This window comes from Channa argus, chromosome 2, assembly GCF_033026475.1.
Source record: "Channa argus isolate prfri chromosome 2, Channa argus male v1.0, whole genome shotgun sequence".
Classification (NCBI taxonomy): domain Eukaryota; kingdom Metazoa; phylum Chordata; class Actinopteri; order Anabantiformes; family Channidae; genus Channa; species Channa argus.
In genome coordinates, this window is record NC_090198.1 from 10,589,177 (window position 1) to 10,606,234 (window position 17,058).

The 17,058-nt window shown below is 39.7% G+C and overlaps 1 protein-coding gene across 7 annotated transcripts in view; it reads left to right on the forward strand.

Annotated features, from left to right (window-relative positions):
* Nucleotides 1–17,058, forward strand: part of LOC137113660 (SH2 domain-containing adapter protein F-like) — a 94,287-nt gene that overhangs the window by 61,519 nt on the left and 15,710 nt on the right. For 2 of the 7 annotated variants that reach the window (XM_067495291.1, XM_067495287.1), the window contains exons 3-5: nt 6,317–6,535; nt 7,426–7,524; nt 15,694–15,840. In XM_067495291.1, the coding sequence (XP_067351392.1) occupies nt 6,317–6,535; nt 7,426–7,524; nt 15,694–15,840 (465 nt within the window). The remainder of the gene's footprint in view (nt 1–6,316; nt 6,536–7,425; nt 7,525–15,693; nt 15,841–17,058) is intronic. The other 5 variants (XM_067495288.1, XM_067495290.1, XM_067495292.1 and 2 more) reach the window with 5 other exon arrangements.

Genomic DNA, 17,058 nt, shown 5'->3' on the forward strand with positions numbered 1-17,058 from the left:
AGTCAGTTATGTGTTATTCAAATAAAAAACTGGTACCTTATGTTATTTAAACAAACATTCCTTTACAAACAGTAGATTAGTTCATACATCTCATTATACAGTCCTATTAATAAATCTCTTAAAAGCCATAGGTTTCTCCTTATAATGGAGGAAAATGCATTTTTTGAATTTTTTTTTTTCAAGGGGACGCTAAATTCTGAACAAACATTAGAGGAATGGTTTGTGTTTTTGTTGTTGTTGTTGTTGTTGTTTTTCAAGCTAGACTCAATAGAGAATGAGTAGTATGTATGCCTCTGACTGAGCCTTTTGGTTCCCAAACCCATGACTCCAGAACTTTTAGTGATCGCACTGGGCTACACCGACTGAATTTGTCAAAATTACTGCAATTTCAAGACAGATTTCACCATTTTGTGCTCTACGAACTTTTTATTCATGTTTACAGAGTCAAACCGAAATGCAGTGAAAACTAATATCTGTGTATGATGAAATTCACATGTATGAACCACAGTCCTCAGATAAAAACAGCAGAATAACGGAAAGTAGTACAAACACAAAATACATAACCAGTATCCCAGTCTGGCTTTAGTTTGTGCATGTCTGCATGCTGACCTAAACATTCAAAGAATCCTCATATACTGTATGTTGAGGTGTGATGGTGGGTCAGTGTGTATATAAGTATGTTTATCCTCTGGGTGTGAAAACAGAAAGCTATGACCATCAGTAAGGTACGCTGGCTACATGAAAATGATTTAGAAAGCTCCTCCTGATTGATTTCAAGTTTATTGCACACACATTATCAGTTGTCTGTTAATATTTAAACTCATAAAAACAATTATTTAATCCATAGTGAGCCTTCAAGCAACGTATTTTAGCACTTGGCTATGGTGAGCACTTTCACTTCTGTGCATTTTTATTATTCTTGCCACTCTCACCCTCTGTGTCTCCCACTCTCTCCTCCCATCACTCTCTTTCACTTCCTGTCGCAGTCTCTTTGTTTTCGCTCGGTGAGTGACAAATTTGCATCACCTGCCTGTTTCTAATTTTCAAATTTCCCCTCCCTTTCTCTATTCACTGGCTGTCGCTCTTTGTCTGTTGCTTTTTTGATATATCCCCACTGTCTCGCTCTGACACTCCCTTCTCTTCATTCCCCTCTGTCTCTGTTACTTTGTCGGTCTTACTCCCGTCATCACCGCCTCCTGCTTGTTTTCTACTTTGTGTATGTTGTCTCTCTAGGTTTAAGACTGTAAATCCATATACATGTCAGGCTATTGTGCTAAAAACACTTCACCTTCTATTCCCTAAGGCCATCTGGAGTTACAGCACATTTATACATACATGAGTGCTTACACCCACACAGGCTTGTCCTCAATAGAATATTACATGTTACTGGCTGCACAGTTCTTAACTCTTTAATGTTTTTGACTTTCCCTTTCGGTTCTTTGACAAATGAGATGCGGCTTTTTTGAAATACATAGGTTTCCTGAGAATAGTAGGCAAGGTAACATCAGTGGGTCTATCCACCAGTGCTACTGCCCACCAGTCACTCACTAGATGACTAGTCAATCAATGCCCACCAGTCACTCACTAGATGACATTTGTTTATCAAAAAGTATGGCGACCAACCAAATCAGAAAGGAATTTATAAGAAAGCATAAACCAAAAATAGTGTGGAAGACTCAAAATGCTCTTCCCAATAAGTATGAGTACTCTGTCTAAGCCTTGGCTTCTAGGTTTTCCTTAAGTTTATATTTACTTGACAGACAGGCAAAGGCCTCAGTGTACCAATGACAAACTTGGCACAGTTTGAGCAAGGATGAAGACAGAGACAGAGAGAACAAACAGCATGCCTGCTTTTGTTCTGTCTGCAGGAGGCTGATGGAGATGCAGCAGCATGTAGACACATGAGTGCAGATGCACATCCTCATTGAGAATGGACAAACTTGTCAAGTTCACAGAAAGATATGAGTGTGACTGAAACAATCCAAACTTATTGATTCCAGACATTTTTTTTAAATATATAATCAAGTAAGAAGTTTCATAATTGTGTGGGCTATAAAAAAGACATGTACAGCTGAAGAAAACATGCTAATTTATTCCTTTTGTCTTTTCTGCCTTTGTTCCTTCCAAACACTGAGACATTAAAATGAAACCAAAATTGGGGCAAGATGTGAGCACAAAGCTGACAGGATTGTTTTGTCTCTGCATAGCTTAACTATTCTTTCAGAGGTCTCTGGGGAACAGTCAGCAGTGAGAGCATCCTCTCAGCCCCACACACTAAATGGAATGTCTCTGAACAGCAGGCCGCCACGGGTCAGGGAGCAAACACCTTCACTTGTCAGGCACCTCTCTGACTGACAGACTGTACCTGTGGGTGGCCACCAGTCTTATAACCGCAATCACAGACTACCGCCTTGAAACTGTTTGCTCTTCACAGATGTGGGTAATGAAACAGTATGAAATCAGGGCTGTACAGTATGAGCCTTGCTACTTTGTTAATCAAACCTGAACCTTAAATGTGTGGCTATGTCATTTGGAAAAAGCTTGGCTGGGTCAAAAGCGACTAAGTTTACTACAACATTATATTTTAGCATTCAACAGCTCAGCATCAAAATTTGACCTTAGTAATTGCTGTTTGCAAAGTCAGAAAACGTTTTAATTTCATGTATCTATTTGTCTGTGTATTTTATGTATTCAGTTACACATTTCCTTTATATTCCTCAGTTGGATGCTGTCAGCATAGAAGCACTTATTTATTAACTGAGCTCGCCAAACTCCCAGCTACACAGGTTCAGGATTTCTGTAAGAATGACTTAACAGCTGAACCAGAGTGAGCAAATCCTCGAAGCCTGGGTATTTTCTGTCCATTGTTTTCCCTGGCTGAAAAGTCAATTGTATTTAATCTTTTACTAGTGTTCAAGAGATCCCCTCAAATGCAGATATTCATTGTGCCTCTCCTAGCACTTTCCAGCAAAATATTCTCTCTGGCTCAGTGGGAGTGGATGGCAGTCAGTCTGTTTTTCCTTTACAAAAACACAGTTATGTTGTTCTTTAGTACTTTTTTGCAAATTTACTTTAACGAGTTGGCAGTAATGGAGAAGGAGAATGAATAAGACAGGAACGGTTTGGATGAGAAGGGCTAGATGGCTTGGTCAGTTTGTAATGTGGAGCAGGATGCAGCTGCCAGATTGGTTGCAGTTAATGTTTTTTGATTTAATCCAGAGCTCTCTGTCTGCCCATGCATTGCCTTGGTAATATGCCCAAAGGCCTCCTCCTGTTGTATGTGGAACAGGAGCCTCCCTGGGTTTATTGCATGGAATATATTATTCTCTTCTATAGTATTAATCTCTAGTCCATGAACCAGAGGCAGAGAAAGAGAGAGAGAAATAATAACAAAGGCTGGATCTGTGACTTGTTTCATCACTTAACGTTTCTTTGTACTGCTTGTGATTTTTTGCTTACATATTCAAATCTGCCAGCAACTTCATCACGCTTTATAGTTTTTAATGACACCCATGTATGTCTTTTCTTATAAAGAGGAAATGTGTTCCTAACTCACATGCCGCTCCTCTTCTGTCCCCCCTTCTATACATCTTTTTAGTGGCACTAAACAGATGGTTGTGGTCAGCTCCACAGCTGCCATTACATGGCTGCTGAGACCCTGTTGAATGCAGGCCAGTTTCTGGTAGTTTAATGTTTTCTTAAAATACTTGTTCTTCTCAGGTTTTTGGAGCATTATTATTGGTCTTGAAATATATTCTTGTAAAATATGTGTGTGAAAATTGTTTTAGAAGTCACACTATGCAGGATTTTCAGGTTCTGTAGATAGGGGCTGTACATCTTATGAAGGTGAGGGGCAAAAAACAAATGGAAGGAAGGGCAGCATCTGGACAGGAACTCTGACATCCGGGTAGGGGGAGGTACAAAGAACATCAAGGGAGGGTGTACTGTCTGACCCCTGACCTTAAACAAAGGGTTAAGGTCTTACAAGATAGACTGCAGCTGTGTTGCAACATTCAACCCCAGTGTCATGCCAATCACTGTAATTTGCCTAGACAGATGTCACCCCACCCAGTTTATGGAGCATGCCTCAACAGGACCAGACAGAAAGAAAGAAAAGATGGAAGGATAGAAGGGAAACTAACTCAAAAATACAGTCAGAGATAGTAAGAGAGGTGAACAAGGCTCCTATTTTCGTACACAAGGTGTTTTGTCCACTGTAGCAGATTATTGAAGGCAGTTTGTTTAAAGGGTTCTTCCCACAAGATTTACTCACCACCCCACCATTAATACTCTCCCCTTCTCATTTTAACTCTTCTGGCAGCTTATCTTTCCTTCTTTTAGGTTCTTCCAGAGCTATTTGTTCTTCTGCACGGAAGGCAAGACCTAATCATGCCAAGATCTTGTAATACTAAGTCTTTTAACATCTAAGATCAAAGAATATGAGTTTTCCTAATGCAGGATTATGTTAAGACACCGGACCTGTCCGCCTCACCTCACTCCACCCTTCCACCCTTCCACCCTTCCACCCACCACCAGCGGGTAGCTCCATTAGGCTCAACGCATTGCTCATTTTTCCGCAAGAGCTCCCTTGGGCTAAGAGGCAATTATGCAGTAGTGTGGCATAATATATCATTCTCTTCACATTGCATTACTTTATGCTGGCGCTAGCCGCTAACAGCTTCATGTGGCCCAGGAGGAAGGGTGCAGGCTGGTAACAACTTCATATGAGTAGAGAGAGATTGAAGAAGGGAGTAGAAGGCAGACAAAAGAGGAAGAAGAGGGTTCTCAAGGGAATGGTTCTTCATTAGGAGTCAGGTCTGTTTCACCTCCTTACATGGAGAATAAAAGGGTTTGGTTGCATTTTGTTTTACATCAGGTGATGTTAAATAGATTAACAACAAGAATGAAAAAAGGAGAGCATGAATAGATGCAGTGGATTCAAATGTCTAGACATTATACGCAGCATTTAAAAGGAAAAGTGTGATATGCAGGCAACACTTGAAATGTTATATTATAAAAGACCAAAAAGCAGCAGTAAGAAGAAGAATCTCTACTGTCGTCATTGAGTATATATACATATTGTACATGTTATAATGAAATTCTAACATGTACACCCGGGGGGCTAGCACTTAGTGTCTCTCTCAGGGGCACATCTGGTGGTTAGGCTGGGATTTGATTCTGGAGACTCTCTACCCATTGAGCTACCGGGGCTTTATTGTAGATTTCTCATACATATCTTTTTACAGCGGCCTTTAGACTAGTTTTTAAACAAATGCTGCATATTTCATATATACACTAATATTATGGTTTTAAATATATGACTCAGACTTCATCTACTGAAAGGGGAGAACTGAAAATGTTTAAAGAAGGCGGTAACTGATATATGTATTGTCACGTTGCACCACAGCACAAAGTATGCACGTCCCTTTCAACAAGTGAAGATTACAAAACAAAAACTAGAGAGACCTGGCACTGTGAGCTCGCTCACACTACATCTGAGGATGAATGCCACAGTGTAATGTAACAGAAAAGTACACTGACCTGCTATTGGTTTGAAAGTGACACTCGATGTTAAGTGCTGTATAGTCTTCATAGTTTTTAAAGCAGAAAAGAGGGAGCATGTTGAGAAAGTGCTTTCTGTTCAGCTCTTTCCTGACACAGCAGGTTTGTGCAGCCCAGGCAAAGACTGTACACAGAAAGGTTAAACTGTGTGCAGTCTCCCAGACTCTCATCTCTCCCCTTACTTCACCTCCTCCTTTCTGTCATCAGTTCAGCAACAGTAAACTGTCAATATTTTTGAATACACATCATATCATTCATCAATTCTGTTCCCACACTTTTTCTGGGTGATATGTGGGACTTTAGATATAAAATGAGTGTAAGATGTCATGTTGTTGTCCTCAGTGTGGCTACACTTGGACTGAGATTCATCTGGCCACTGTATAACACATTATTATATATAACAAATCTGAGATACCAGGTCACGTTCAGTGTAGTGTGAACACTCTTGACACTGGCTGTGATTTAAACTATATAACAGCCAGGAGGCAAGAAGCTGAAACTTTTAATATGAAACAATTTTATCTTCCAGTTAAATCAGTTTAAAAATCTTCTCTCATTCATCATACTGTAGGCTATACAGAAAATGCAATCAGGCTTTGCAAAATATGTTGCTTCAGTGTTCTGTAAGTGCACCTAGTCATAAATCCTCATTCCTCATATGCTGACGGTGTTCTGCCCCACTGTGCCGTTTTCACCTATAAAGTTTTATTGCAAGAACCGAGCATTAACAACCATCCTTTTTCCATGTTTGTAGAAATACGATCTGGTGGAAGAGCGTCTAAGGAAGGAGCTGTGAGGCAGCTGCCCCTGTATGACACACCGTATGAGCCAGCAGAGAACGGTGGAGAGTCGGACCCTGAGCGCTTGCGCTGCCTAAGAGAAAGTCGACTGCCCCAGGATGACGAGCGACCCCCCGAGGAGTACGACCAACCCTGGGAATGGAAAAAAGAGAGGATTTCTAAAGCCTTTGCAGGTACAACTGTGAGAGTTGCCTTGACTGGGCAAAGCCATCAACATACTATATATTGCAGTGACAAGTAGCTAAAACAAGTCAGTAACTTGCTAGATAGAGTAAAAGGACATTTGGGGAAATACACACCTTCCTTACTTTGCCCTATTTTACAAAATCATTTTAGAAGTATATTTGTTGATGGAAAAAGAAAGAAGAAAGAAAGAAAACATGATTTTTAAATTGTTATTCAAATGAAAAGCTGCCTCCAACGGTTTCACCTCTACCCATTGCTCTCCTCTGCTAGTGCTGAGGTGAAATGCTCAGATAGTAAATCTGATTATGTTCAAATTCACTATAGAGATAGCAGCATCTCAGTAAGGTTTGCCTTTTTAAATTTCAAACTTTTAACACAGTTAAATTTGTTTCTATTCTGCCTAACTAAGCGAGGTATGTCTATATCTCAGCTCTAACAAATATGATCATGGCTTCAGTCAGGTTTCAGGGTTCTGCTTCTTCTGCTGTTGCTTTTGCTTTAAACACTTTTTTTCTCTGTTAAAGCACTGTTCATTCGCAGGTATCCACTCTTCTGTGTGCTGTTTTTATCCTGCTGCCTTTTTAAAATAAGTTGATACCTTTCTGCTCAGGGAACAGGGTGGGCTTGATTGATTGAGCAGGTGCATGTAGGTGCAGGTAGTAACTTTGGTTTCAGAGCTTGAGCATGGCTAACACAGCCATAACATCAAACAGGGCTGTTCCTGGAAAGAATATGGCTTTGGAATACAAATGTGTACCCCTAATTAAAAAATGCAGAACCTTTTAGGTGGTTTAAAGAAGGGAAACCAGCAACTCTTGATACTATATTTCATTGCCCCTCTTCTCTTTATATTTTTTTCTTTTCTATCCTTGAACAGCTCTGCTTTGTTATGACTGCATTAGCTACGAGGGCACTGTAAGTGGCACGGGAACAGGTCCCCAGAGAAGAAAGGACTCCACCTCTAAATCCCTCACAGGTACCATTGGAGACGGGGCTGGGGAGTGTCTCTTGTCTGTCTCTGTATTTGTTAATGTTACAGCTGTGAAAATATTGCCAGGGTTTTCTGGCCGGATTTAAATGTTCTTTTTATGTCTTATTTAAATCCCTAGCACACAGGTTAAAAATGTCATTTTCTGTGACTTGGCAAAATTATTGTTTTATAAGGTATTGACTGTTATGAGATTTGGTTAACACTAAAAAACAACCATATGAGCACTAAACTCTCATGAAAGGTTCAGAAAGGTTCACCTACTTCAAATACAAATCACCTAGCTTAGAAATATTCTTGATTTAAATGGCATTATCAGGATTCTACTATGTGATTGCTCAATGCCTGAAGTGGACTAAAAATGGCACAGCCACTGGAAGCTCTTCTCTAATCAGCTTTTTAGTGGACATGAGTCTAACAAGTGCCATAAGTACAGTAACACTTTATTGTACTTGGAAGATGGAGTGAGAGGGGTAAATGAGAGGATGGAGTGAGAGAATCTATGTCTGTCTTTTTGAGTGATGTGGAAAAAGAATAACTAACACTGCACGTAGAAAAACTCTAAAAGTATTTTTACCCTTGCACAGAAACCAATATGAATCATTTGTGAGTCCTACAGTATTATCCCTCTATCTATTTTTCTATCTAGATCTATCTATCTATGTATCTATCTTTATCTATCTATATCTGGTGCAGCGATGGTGGAAAAGGTTCACCCTAATGGGCTCACTCATAGACCAGGACAATATAAAAATAATTCACATGTACATTTTTTCATTCACTTTTTATACTAATATAATTATTAACAAACATTTTTCTATTTCATTTCTCTTTTAAATCACCTTCTGTGTGCTTTGATAACCCTGCTTAACAATTAAATGTAATTTAAATACATCAATCCCTAGTATAGGGGTGTGGAGGTGTATTTTAATGTAATGTAGGATCTCACAGATGCCACATGTTTTAAGCCTAAAACCATCAGAATAGCATGATGCTAGTAGTAATTTAGCTTGAATTGTTGTTAAACTGACAAGGTGAGCAATAGTGACATTCATAGCAATAGAGTAAAGAGAGTAGCAGAAATGGTGATGAACATGACTGTGATATGTTTAAGTGTGTGTGTGAAGTCTCTTATGTGCCATGGTAGCCAGCTCTTGAATCTCATTTGTGGAAGAAGGGAAAAAAAACACAAGGGAAATATTAGCTCCTACTTTTAATGAAATTACCACTGTGTATCACTTATTTAAACAGTTGAAAATATGCAACATGTTGTTTTTGATTAGAAGTTTTCTATATGTAATGACAAAATATTAATTTCATTGGAGCAGTAGTTGTAATTTACAAAGAGCCCAGAGTTTGACAGGCTCAATTCCAACTCCATTTCTATATGTACTGTGCATTACTCAGTCCCTTGGTATCACAACTGGTAATTCAGCTAATGCTCTTGTAATTTCTTTGTAATCTTGCAACAATCTATAGAAGGTCTGCGAAATCCGGGAGACCTGGAGCGACTGATTGCATACTACACTTTGTATGACTTTCTATTCTTTTACAATCTTTCAACTTTTCCTTCTGCATTTTATCACTTAATTTTTGCTTCCTTTTTACTTCTGTGTGTTATAGACACTGAGGGCTTCATAGGAGTAGCACAGTTCTACTTCTGCCACTGATTAGTTAAATAAGGGATGCTGCATTCTTAATCACTTTCCTTCTCTCCTTCATTATTTTTCTGTCAAGAAGCACTCAGAAGAGTTTGTTTAGGGCACTATTTACTAACGCATTCTTCTTTTAAGTCCCCCTTTACAGACTGTGTCCCATCTTGTGATGATGGTTAATTTAATTTACACTGGATGTCAAAGTGTTGCCTGGGAATTAGAGAGATAAGTCTTTAAGTTGTCTTTTAAAGAAGAAAGCTGCAGTCCACATAGTACTTTGATTTATCACGTCTTCATTCTCTGTTATGTTTAATTCAGGCAGAAATAAATTCCCACTATTTGGATGACAGAAAAAGGAAGAAAGAGGAGAAAGACGTTGCTGGGACAAGCCATGTCAACACAGGGCTGTTGTTCTTGCAGGTGTCAGTGTAGCCTGACCTTGGATCCAGACATCAAGGGGCTTAGAGAAAGTTTCCCACTTTTCCTGGATTGAACTTGTGTTCCTGCATCCAATGCTCTGATGTTTACCACCAGCTTACCTCAGCTGTCAAGAAATAATACACTGCTTCTGTATTTAAGTCCACTTGTGAGACTTCTCTTTAGGACTGTTGACAATTCAATAATTCCCACCTCATAAATCAGGTCTGTGTCATCACCCGTGGGACTGTTTTGTTCAACTTAGTGGCTGTTGTCAGATTTAGCCAGGTTACTCTGGTCTTGTCCTGGAGTTCCCCATCTGTGTAAAGTATTGCATGGAAACTGGCGGGCTTAAAAGCTGATTCATAACACTGCTGTTACTAGGAATTTCCCAATTTTGGAGTTATAAGGCATGTTTAGTAGCTGTAAGATCCAGGTTGAGCTTGAATTTCAGGGTTGTTAATCAGTCTTCTTCTATATTTCTTTATGTATTTGAGCTTCTAATGCATGGTATTGTTTCACCAATACCATGTGGCTTTAGCTTTAACATAAATTTTGCACATATATTTTTTGAAATATTGTCGTTGATAGAGCATCTGTATAGGCCCTACAAGAAAAAAAAGTGCATATACTAGTCTCTGTAGGGAAAAAATAACTTTGAAACAAATGAAACCAGTGTAGAAGTGTGTAAGCACATTAAAAACAAACATAATATGCATCATCACCTAAACCAAATGCCAATGTCATATTTCCCAAAATGTAAATATCAATTAGACTTTGCATAGCTACTTTCTCTGGTTGTTCTATAAGATTGAAGATGACACAATATTATATTGTTTTCCAACATTTTGTGTACCCTTTAATGTAAATAACATTGTAAAACTGGAGATTTTTTAACAACCTGTGTGACTCTCTGTATGCTTATTTGCTTGTTTGCCCAAGTTAACTCCAGTGTGGTAATTTTGTTGTTTTTGTTGAGGTCGCAGAAATTAAGGTTTCAAGAAAAATGTGGCAATTTCCACCTTCATTCAATCCCTTCTCCAGCCTGGCAGTCTTTTTTGAAGTAGCCTAATGTGTTTTTAGATTTCCTGAGAGCAATTTCTTCGGCTACTGTACATTTCTATATTTGTTGGAGCACTTTATAGCTGTGTAATATCAGTGATTACTGATGCCATAAATGTTTGGATTTCAGATAGAACATACCTTCTTTCCTTTACAGTTTATATTATATTCAATTATATGGGCAACAGAAGTGTTTGCAAACAAAGTGTAACAAATAACACATACAGATGCAAAAGCAGTGTTCAAAAGGAAAGGAGGTAATTGGCATTTAAAAAAAGCACAAACTATACCTAAACCTTTGTTCCATGGTCTACCACTATAATGTAATCTCTAAAAAAGACCATTTGTCTTCATTAATGATTGGGGTGGAGAACAGACTAATGCTTCCTGCTGTAGCCCTTTTTCTTCAGTCCTCCCACTGTCCCTGTCACTGCCTACAATCCCACCTTTTCACAACACTTGGTCTGGTATTATTATTCACTGGTGGGCTGTCTCCTGACAGGTAAGCAATGGAATGTAAATTCCCTGCCTTGTTAAGATGTTGGGAGGCTGTGTATTTGCAGTTTGGTTAATCACTCACTCTTGTAGTCCCCCCAAGCTCTTTACTGCCTCCCTACTGGCTGCTGAGTAGGTGATTGATAAGCCTGGAGGTGAAGATTGATGCAGATACATTAGAATTTGACCATGTGAAGAAGCATGTGCATGAGGGCAAGAGAAAGTGTGCTTGAATGTCCAACAGTATCAGCTCATATGCTTAGGATATGCATATGGCATGCTCCCTCACATACCCAGACTTGGGCATGCCGCCATCGGAAATGTGAAACTATTCACAGCAGGAATGGGATTGAGGACCATTGCTACTTAATCTCCTTGCCCTCTGTTACCTGATAGTAACTCTTTTCACTTGGTGTCTGGCCAACAGGGTGCTATGCATTTTATAGGAGAGATAAACAAAGGTGCTGTTGCTTGCTCCCTCAGGTGTTGGGGTGCGTCATGGTTTTTTTTAATGAATCTTCATGGGTTTAACAGCCCTGAAATTTGAGGCCCAGTCTAATGTCTTAAAATAAATCACTGAATCAGTTACAGTTCTGCCTTGGTTATTTGTGCTGGGGTTAAAGCCAGTTGTTTTGTGGGTGCCATTCACTGGTTGGGTGATCCATTTTCCCCAATGCTGTCTGTCACTCCCGAGCTCTGTCTCATCCTCCTGGCCTCTGCTGCAACACCCTGTTGATAACCTTCCTGACAGACCTCTTTCATGAGCGTCAAATGTGTCCTGTCTTCTTTCTCTGAGCGCTGCCATGGGTCTTATCATCACTCACACACATTGGCCACACACAACAGTACTGTAAACCTCCCTCACAAAATATGGAAGCTGCATATCCCCAGCAAGCCCCGTGGAAGCTCCTGCTGGCCGAATGTCACTAACTGTTCTTTTCCTTGACTCTCTTCATGGAGGAGTAAGGAAAATGCCTTCATGTCATCTCATTTCCATCACCCATTTTCTCTGCTTCTTTCGCTCTGAATAAAAACACATGATCTTTCAAAACAAATCTGCGAATTGAAAGAGAGCGGTGCGGTATAATGTGACGGATACAGTATGCAGAGAATTATGAGGTGGCATTTCAGTTCCCCTGGAGCATTACACAGTTGTTATCTGTAATGATTTGGGTGCCGATGGAATAAACATGTCTTCAGAGGAGACTGGTTTTGTTTTCTGAGCTCATGAGCTTCTGCTCATAATATGTAGCATAAACACTGCAGTCTTCCAGCATGTTTGAATATGCATGCAATTAGCCAACCAAATTAAGCAGAACTAAATTAAATGGCGGTGGTAGAAACAAGCATAGCTGGTGATTTATGGTTCTGCACTGTTTACCGTGATGAAGTGCCATGGGCTAATGAAAAGCCTGGGTAAACAAATACCTGGCTTTAGAATGGATCCTACTGCAAGAACAAAAGGAAGATAAAATCTGGTTTTAAAAAAAGGGGGGAACTCATGTCCACTGTTCAAGTACTCTCTGGTTCCGTTGATGAACTGCATTGTCAACATAGCGGCGAAGCGAATAATTAATAAGCGCAGCATTCACAAAACTCCAGCTTACTGCATGCTAGCATGATAAACCTTCAGGGTCAATGTGTAAGTCAGGTAGTTAGTACAGGCAACTGCTTTTGTCCACTTTGTTCTAAATTTGAATGTGTGACTTAATTTGTCTTTGAAGAAAGCCACAAAGTTTAAATGTGCACCCATCAATGAAATGACAAACTAAGGACATCTAAATTTATCAGAAGGGTCCTGGGACTTGGAGTATCTTTGAATATGTTACAAGGTTAGAGTGATTCCAGCCTCTCAGAGTTTTGTCAAAACAAAATATCAGTCTATTGAATTAGTTTACATTAATTTTCATAGTGCTAAACGCTATTATTCAGCTGTGCAACCGAGCAAATCTGAGCCACTCTCACCCAAATGGTCTCCTTGTCCTTACTGTGAGGCTGCAGAGTGCAGGCAGACTTCTGCTCCCCAAACAATTATATGCTAATCTGCAATGTGAAATGAGTATTAGGCTTTTAATCTAACAGGAAGAGAGTCCCCTACTTCACCCCCAAGTAGAGGAAGTTATATTATCTTGCCGACTTTCTGACCTTCTGCCTCCATTCCCCACCATCTATCCCCACCACGCCACACCCATCAGAATAGTCAGCAGGCAGCTCCTCCTTCCAGCTACTTTTCTCTAGATTAGCCCCCTGACACCACGGGCCTAGCTATTTAATTGCTTGTCAGATTGAATATTCTCCAGATTCCCCTTCATCTAGCTTCCAGATATTGCTTCTCATTAGCATGTCCTGTACAACCACCATGCTGCAATTCCTTGCAGGGTGGAAGATAAGTTCACAAAATTATGCCCATCCTCCCAACAACTTGTATACCAGCATACTGTGTGTGTATAACTGTGTGTGTGTGTGTGTGTGTGTGTTTATGTGTTTATATGTATGTGTGTATATATGTATATTTACACACACATATGTGTGTGTGTGTGTGTGTGTGTGTGTGTGTGTATATATATATAAAATATTTATTTTCACCCTCTGCAGTAATATTTCAAGCATGGACAGTGAATGTTACATAAGAATGTTATTAATAGTATGGAAGATAATAGCTGGAAGATCTGTGTTGGGATATGTACATACAACTATTACAGAATCATACAATCTTAACCTTTACAAGAATGCACCTTAACTTCCCAAAGCTTCCTAAAATATCTGCTCTATTTCTGCTGTTTACATTACACAGTCTTTTACAAAAATATGTTGTGTTTTGGTTTTTAAATACACACTTTCGTCTTTTCAACTGGATTTCATAGATCATATGTCATTGTCTCAGTACATGAAATAATACACCCCGGCCAACCCCTTCTCACAGTACCCGTTGTTGCTTTATTGCAAGGGGCTGTGTTACATCTCACCCTAAGAGTTTTCTTTGATGACAAAAAAAACCTTTCTCTCTCTGTTCCTTTCATATATTGCACTATTTAACAAGTGACTCTTTCTCAGTGATTAATATGCTTTTGCAAGAGCACTTTATTTACCCTGGTAATACCCAAACTGGCTATGAGGCATGCAATCTTTCATGGGTAAAGGCTGGGGTGTGTTCATAGCCAGGATGGATTGTTCTAAGGTTTGTTTCAGATATTGTCTATGTTGTTTATCTTAATACAGAGGTGTAAGGTCTTGGTTTGCTTATTGTTTAAGTGCGGAATTTAGGGGAAAAAACTAAGAGCTAGCTTTGTTCCACAGTGAATGCTCTCGATTAGTAATCTTTAGCTGGGCCTAAAGCAGCTTTATATACTTATGCTTAACATTTGATGCACATGCGTGACTTTGTAATCCAGAACTTGAATCAACCACTTTCCAGTGTATCCTAAGGGGAGACTAAAAACACTTTTGGACTAGAGGAACTTTTTCAGAGTTCTTAGAACTATAAGTTCCCCCTTGTATGTGACGTGTGTGTTTGCTTATTGGTGGAACACAGAGCCACCGGTGGAGAGTGGAAAATGTGGTTCAAAGCTCTTCTAATTTTTATCCTGCTATTATGCCACTTTATTGATATTTTCAAATACAAGAAAGTAACAATGTAGAATAAGCAGATGGTTTCATTTTCAGAGATAAGACAGTTGGGACAGAGTCATCTCAGCAGAATATTGCTCAGCTTCTGACAGGACCCACTTAGTAAACGTATGGTATTACCCCTGTTGAGAACAGAGCGTTTCTCCATTCTCAAAACATGTCTTAATTTTGGTACTAAGATCACATTATTAGGTTTTGACATTTTTTTCATACAAGAAAGTACCCGTTTAGATTTGTATGTGGTCAGTTCATCTAAATAAAGTCTGTTTGTTAATTTGATTGCACTATGAGATCTGCTCTGCTTAGGGGAGGCAGCCACGTCTCCGGAGGGGGTGGACACTGGCCAGTCCTCTCAGGGGCGAACTAGGAGGGTGGACAACTTTATTTCAGGAAGCCCTGTGGTGATTTACTGCTTGGTCATGTTCATAGCATTTAAAAATTATTCTATTTCTTTTGGCAGATAATAGCTGGAGTCAAAATATGACATGTTGCCATTTTGACCGTAGGAAAAGTATACAAAACACATTTTGGATTTTAATATGATTTGCAAACTAAATCGACATAATGCAACATTTTTCGGATCTTTCAGACGTTTATTTTTTAATAACCTGACTCTTAGAACTAATTTATCTTCCTTTTCAGTCCTGTTGTATTTCTTCCTTTTCTAGTCCAGGACTGCTGCTGATTCTTGGATTACAACATGAATAAATGTTCTTCCACAATGACACCTGCTTTAATCTATTTTTACTTGCCTTACCTTTCCTTTTCTCTTTTTCTTCTCTATTTCTGCCATCATGGCTTCTCTTTCCTCATTCCTTCTGTTCTTTCTCCATTTGTGCCTCTTGTTTCTGTCCTCTATTTCCCTCCATTGCTCCTTTGGTGACTTGGGCGGCACTTGCAGTAGAGATTAAAGTGATCAAGGACCTACCGTGGCCCCCTCCTGTTGGCCAACTCAACACCAGCCCTCCCCCAGTGGAGGAGCTGGAGTCTCCCTCCCAGACAGCTCAGCCCTCGCCAGGACAGACGAGCTGTGACCAGCACCACCATGGTGGGTGTTGGTGTTCACATTGTCCACCATCTCTTTCATCAGTTTCCCCCGTCTGTCTCCCCCCCAATACATTCCATCAGTACATTTGTCAAATCATCCATCTTCCCATCCTTCCATCCATCTATTTATCCAATCACTTGCTTCAGTATGGCTGTCTGTTTGTCTGTCTGTCTAGCCGATTTCAGTAATGAACATGGAAGGGTGTGTGTGAAAGCATTCTCTTAAAATTCCTAGTCAGAGATGGCTTACTGAAAGAGTTTACATCTTTTAGAAGCACATGACTTTAGGTATTATCACAGTTTTCCATCTGGATTCCATGTGGCAGAAAATCACTAACTCTTGTGCAGGTTTTAAGTCTGGAGGCTCATTAGTTTTAATTGTGTTAAACTGCCTTCTGCATGCGTAATTGCCATTTGCTGTGACCCCCATTTCCTCTTGTCAACATACTCATAATCATCCCAGATGTCCCTCTTGCCCCTGTTCTCTACAAGTGGCTTACATGAATTGAAAAATCTAACTCATCAGAGGCAGTTTCGAGATGACTTGACTCTCCTCATCTCATGTTTAGCCATATTTACCATCTTATCAAACACAATGGACAAGTAAAATCTGTTTTAAACCGGTGGAGGTGTTAGTTGATTTATAAAGCTCTTCTACAGGGTCAGACTGTGACTACTTTAATTACTCATGGAATAGAAGGGCATATAGCAGAACTAATTGCAGGAATGGGATTTTCCCTGGCAGAGTGGGAAGACTTGGAGTGAGGCCATGTAAGGGGACACCGCTGTGTGCTATAGGCGAGGACAGGGCAAGGACTTGATTTATGTCCATAAATCCATGGGAAAGGTTCTGTTCCCTCTGTGATATGAGTGGGTTTAAGATCCATAGCCATCCAGCTGTAAAGCGATCTTTCTCTGTCTGAGCAAGTATGACCCCACTCTAGATCTTTGGGGTTAAAGGTCAGACACTGAGGGGGGGGATGGCTTCTGCGACCTTTGTGAATACAGTTACAATGCACTTGTTTGACCAGGCAGGCCCTCATTCTACACCAAGACTATTGTCATCCTTTACACACAAGGGTGTTTATAAAGGCTGCTGTTGTTTGCTGTAATACAGTCAATATTCATTACATTATCTATTCAACTGCATAATACAATTTTAAATGCTGATTGACAGGACAGATATTTCATCTGCATAAAAATGAAGGCCACTTTTGTC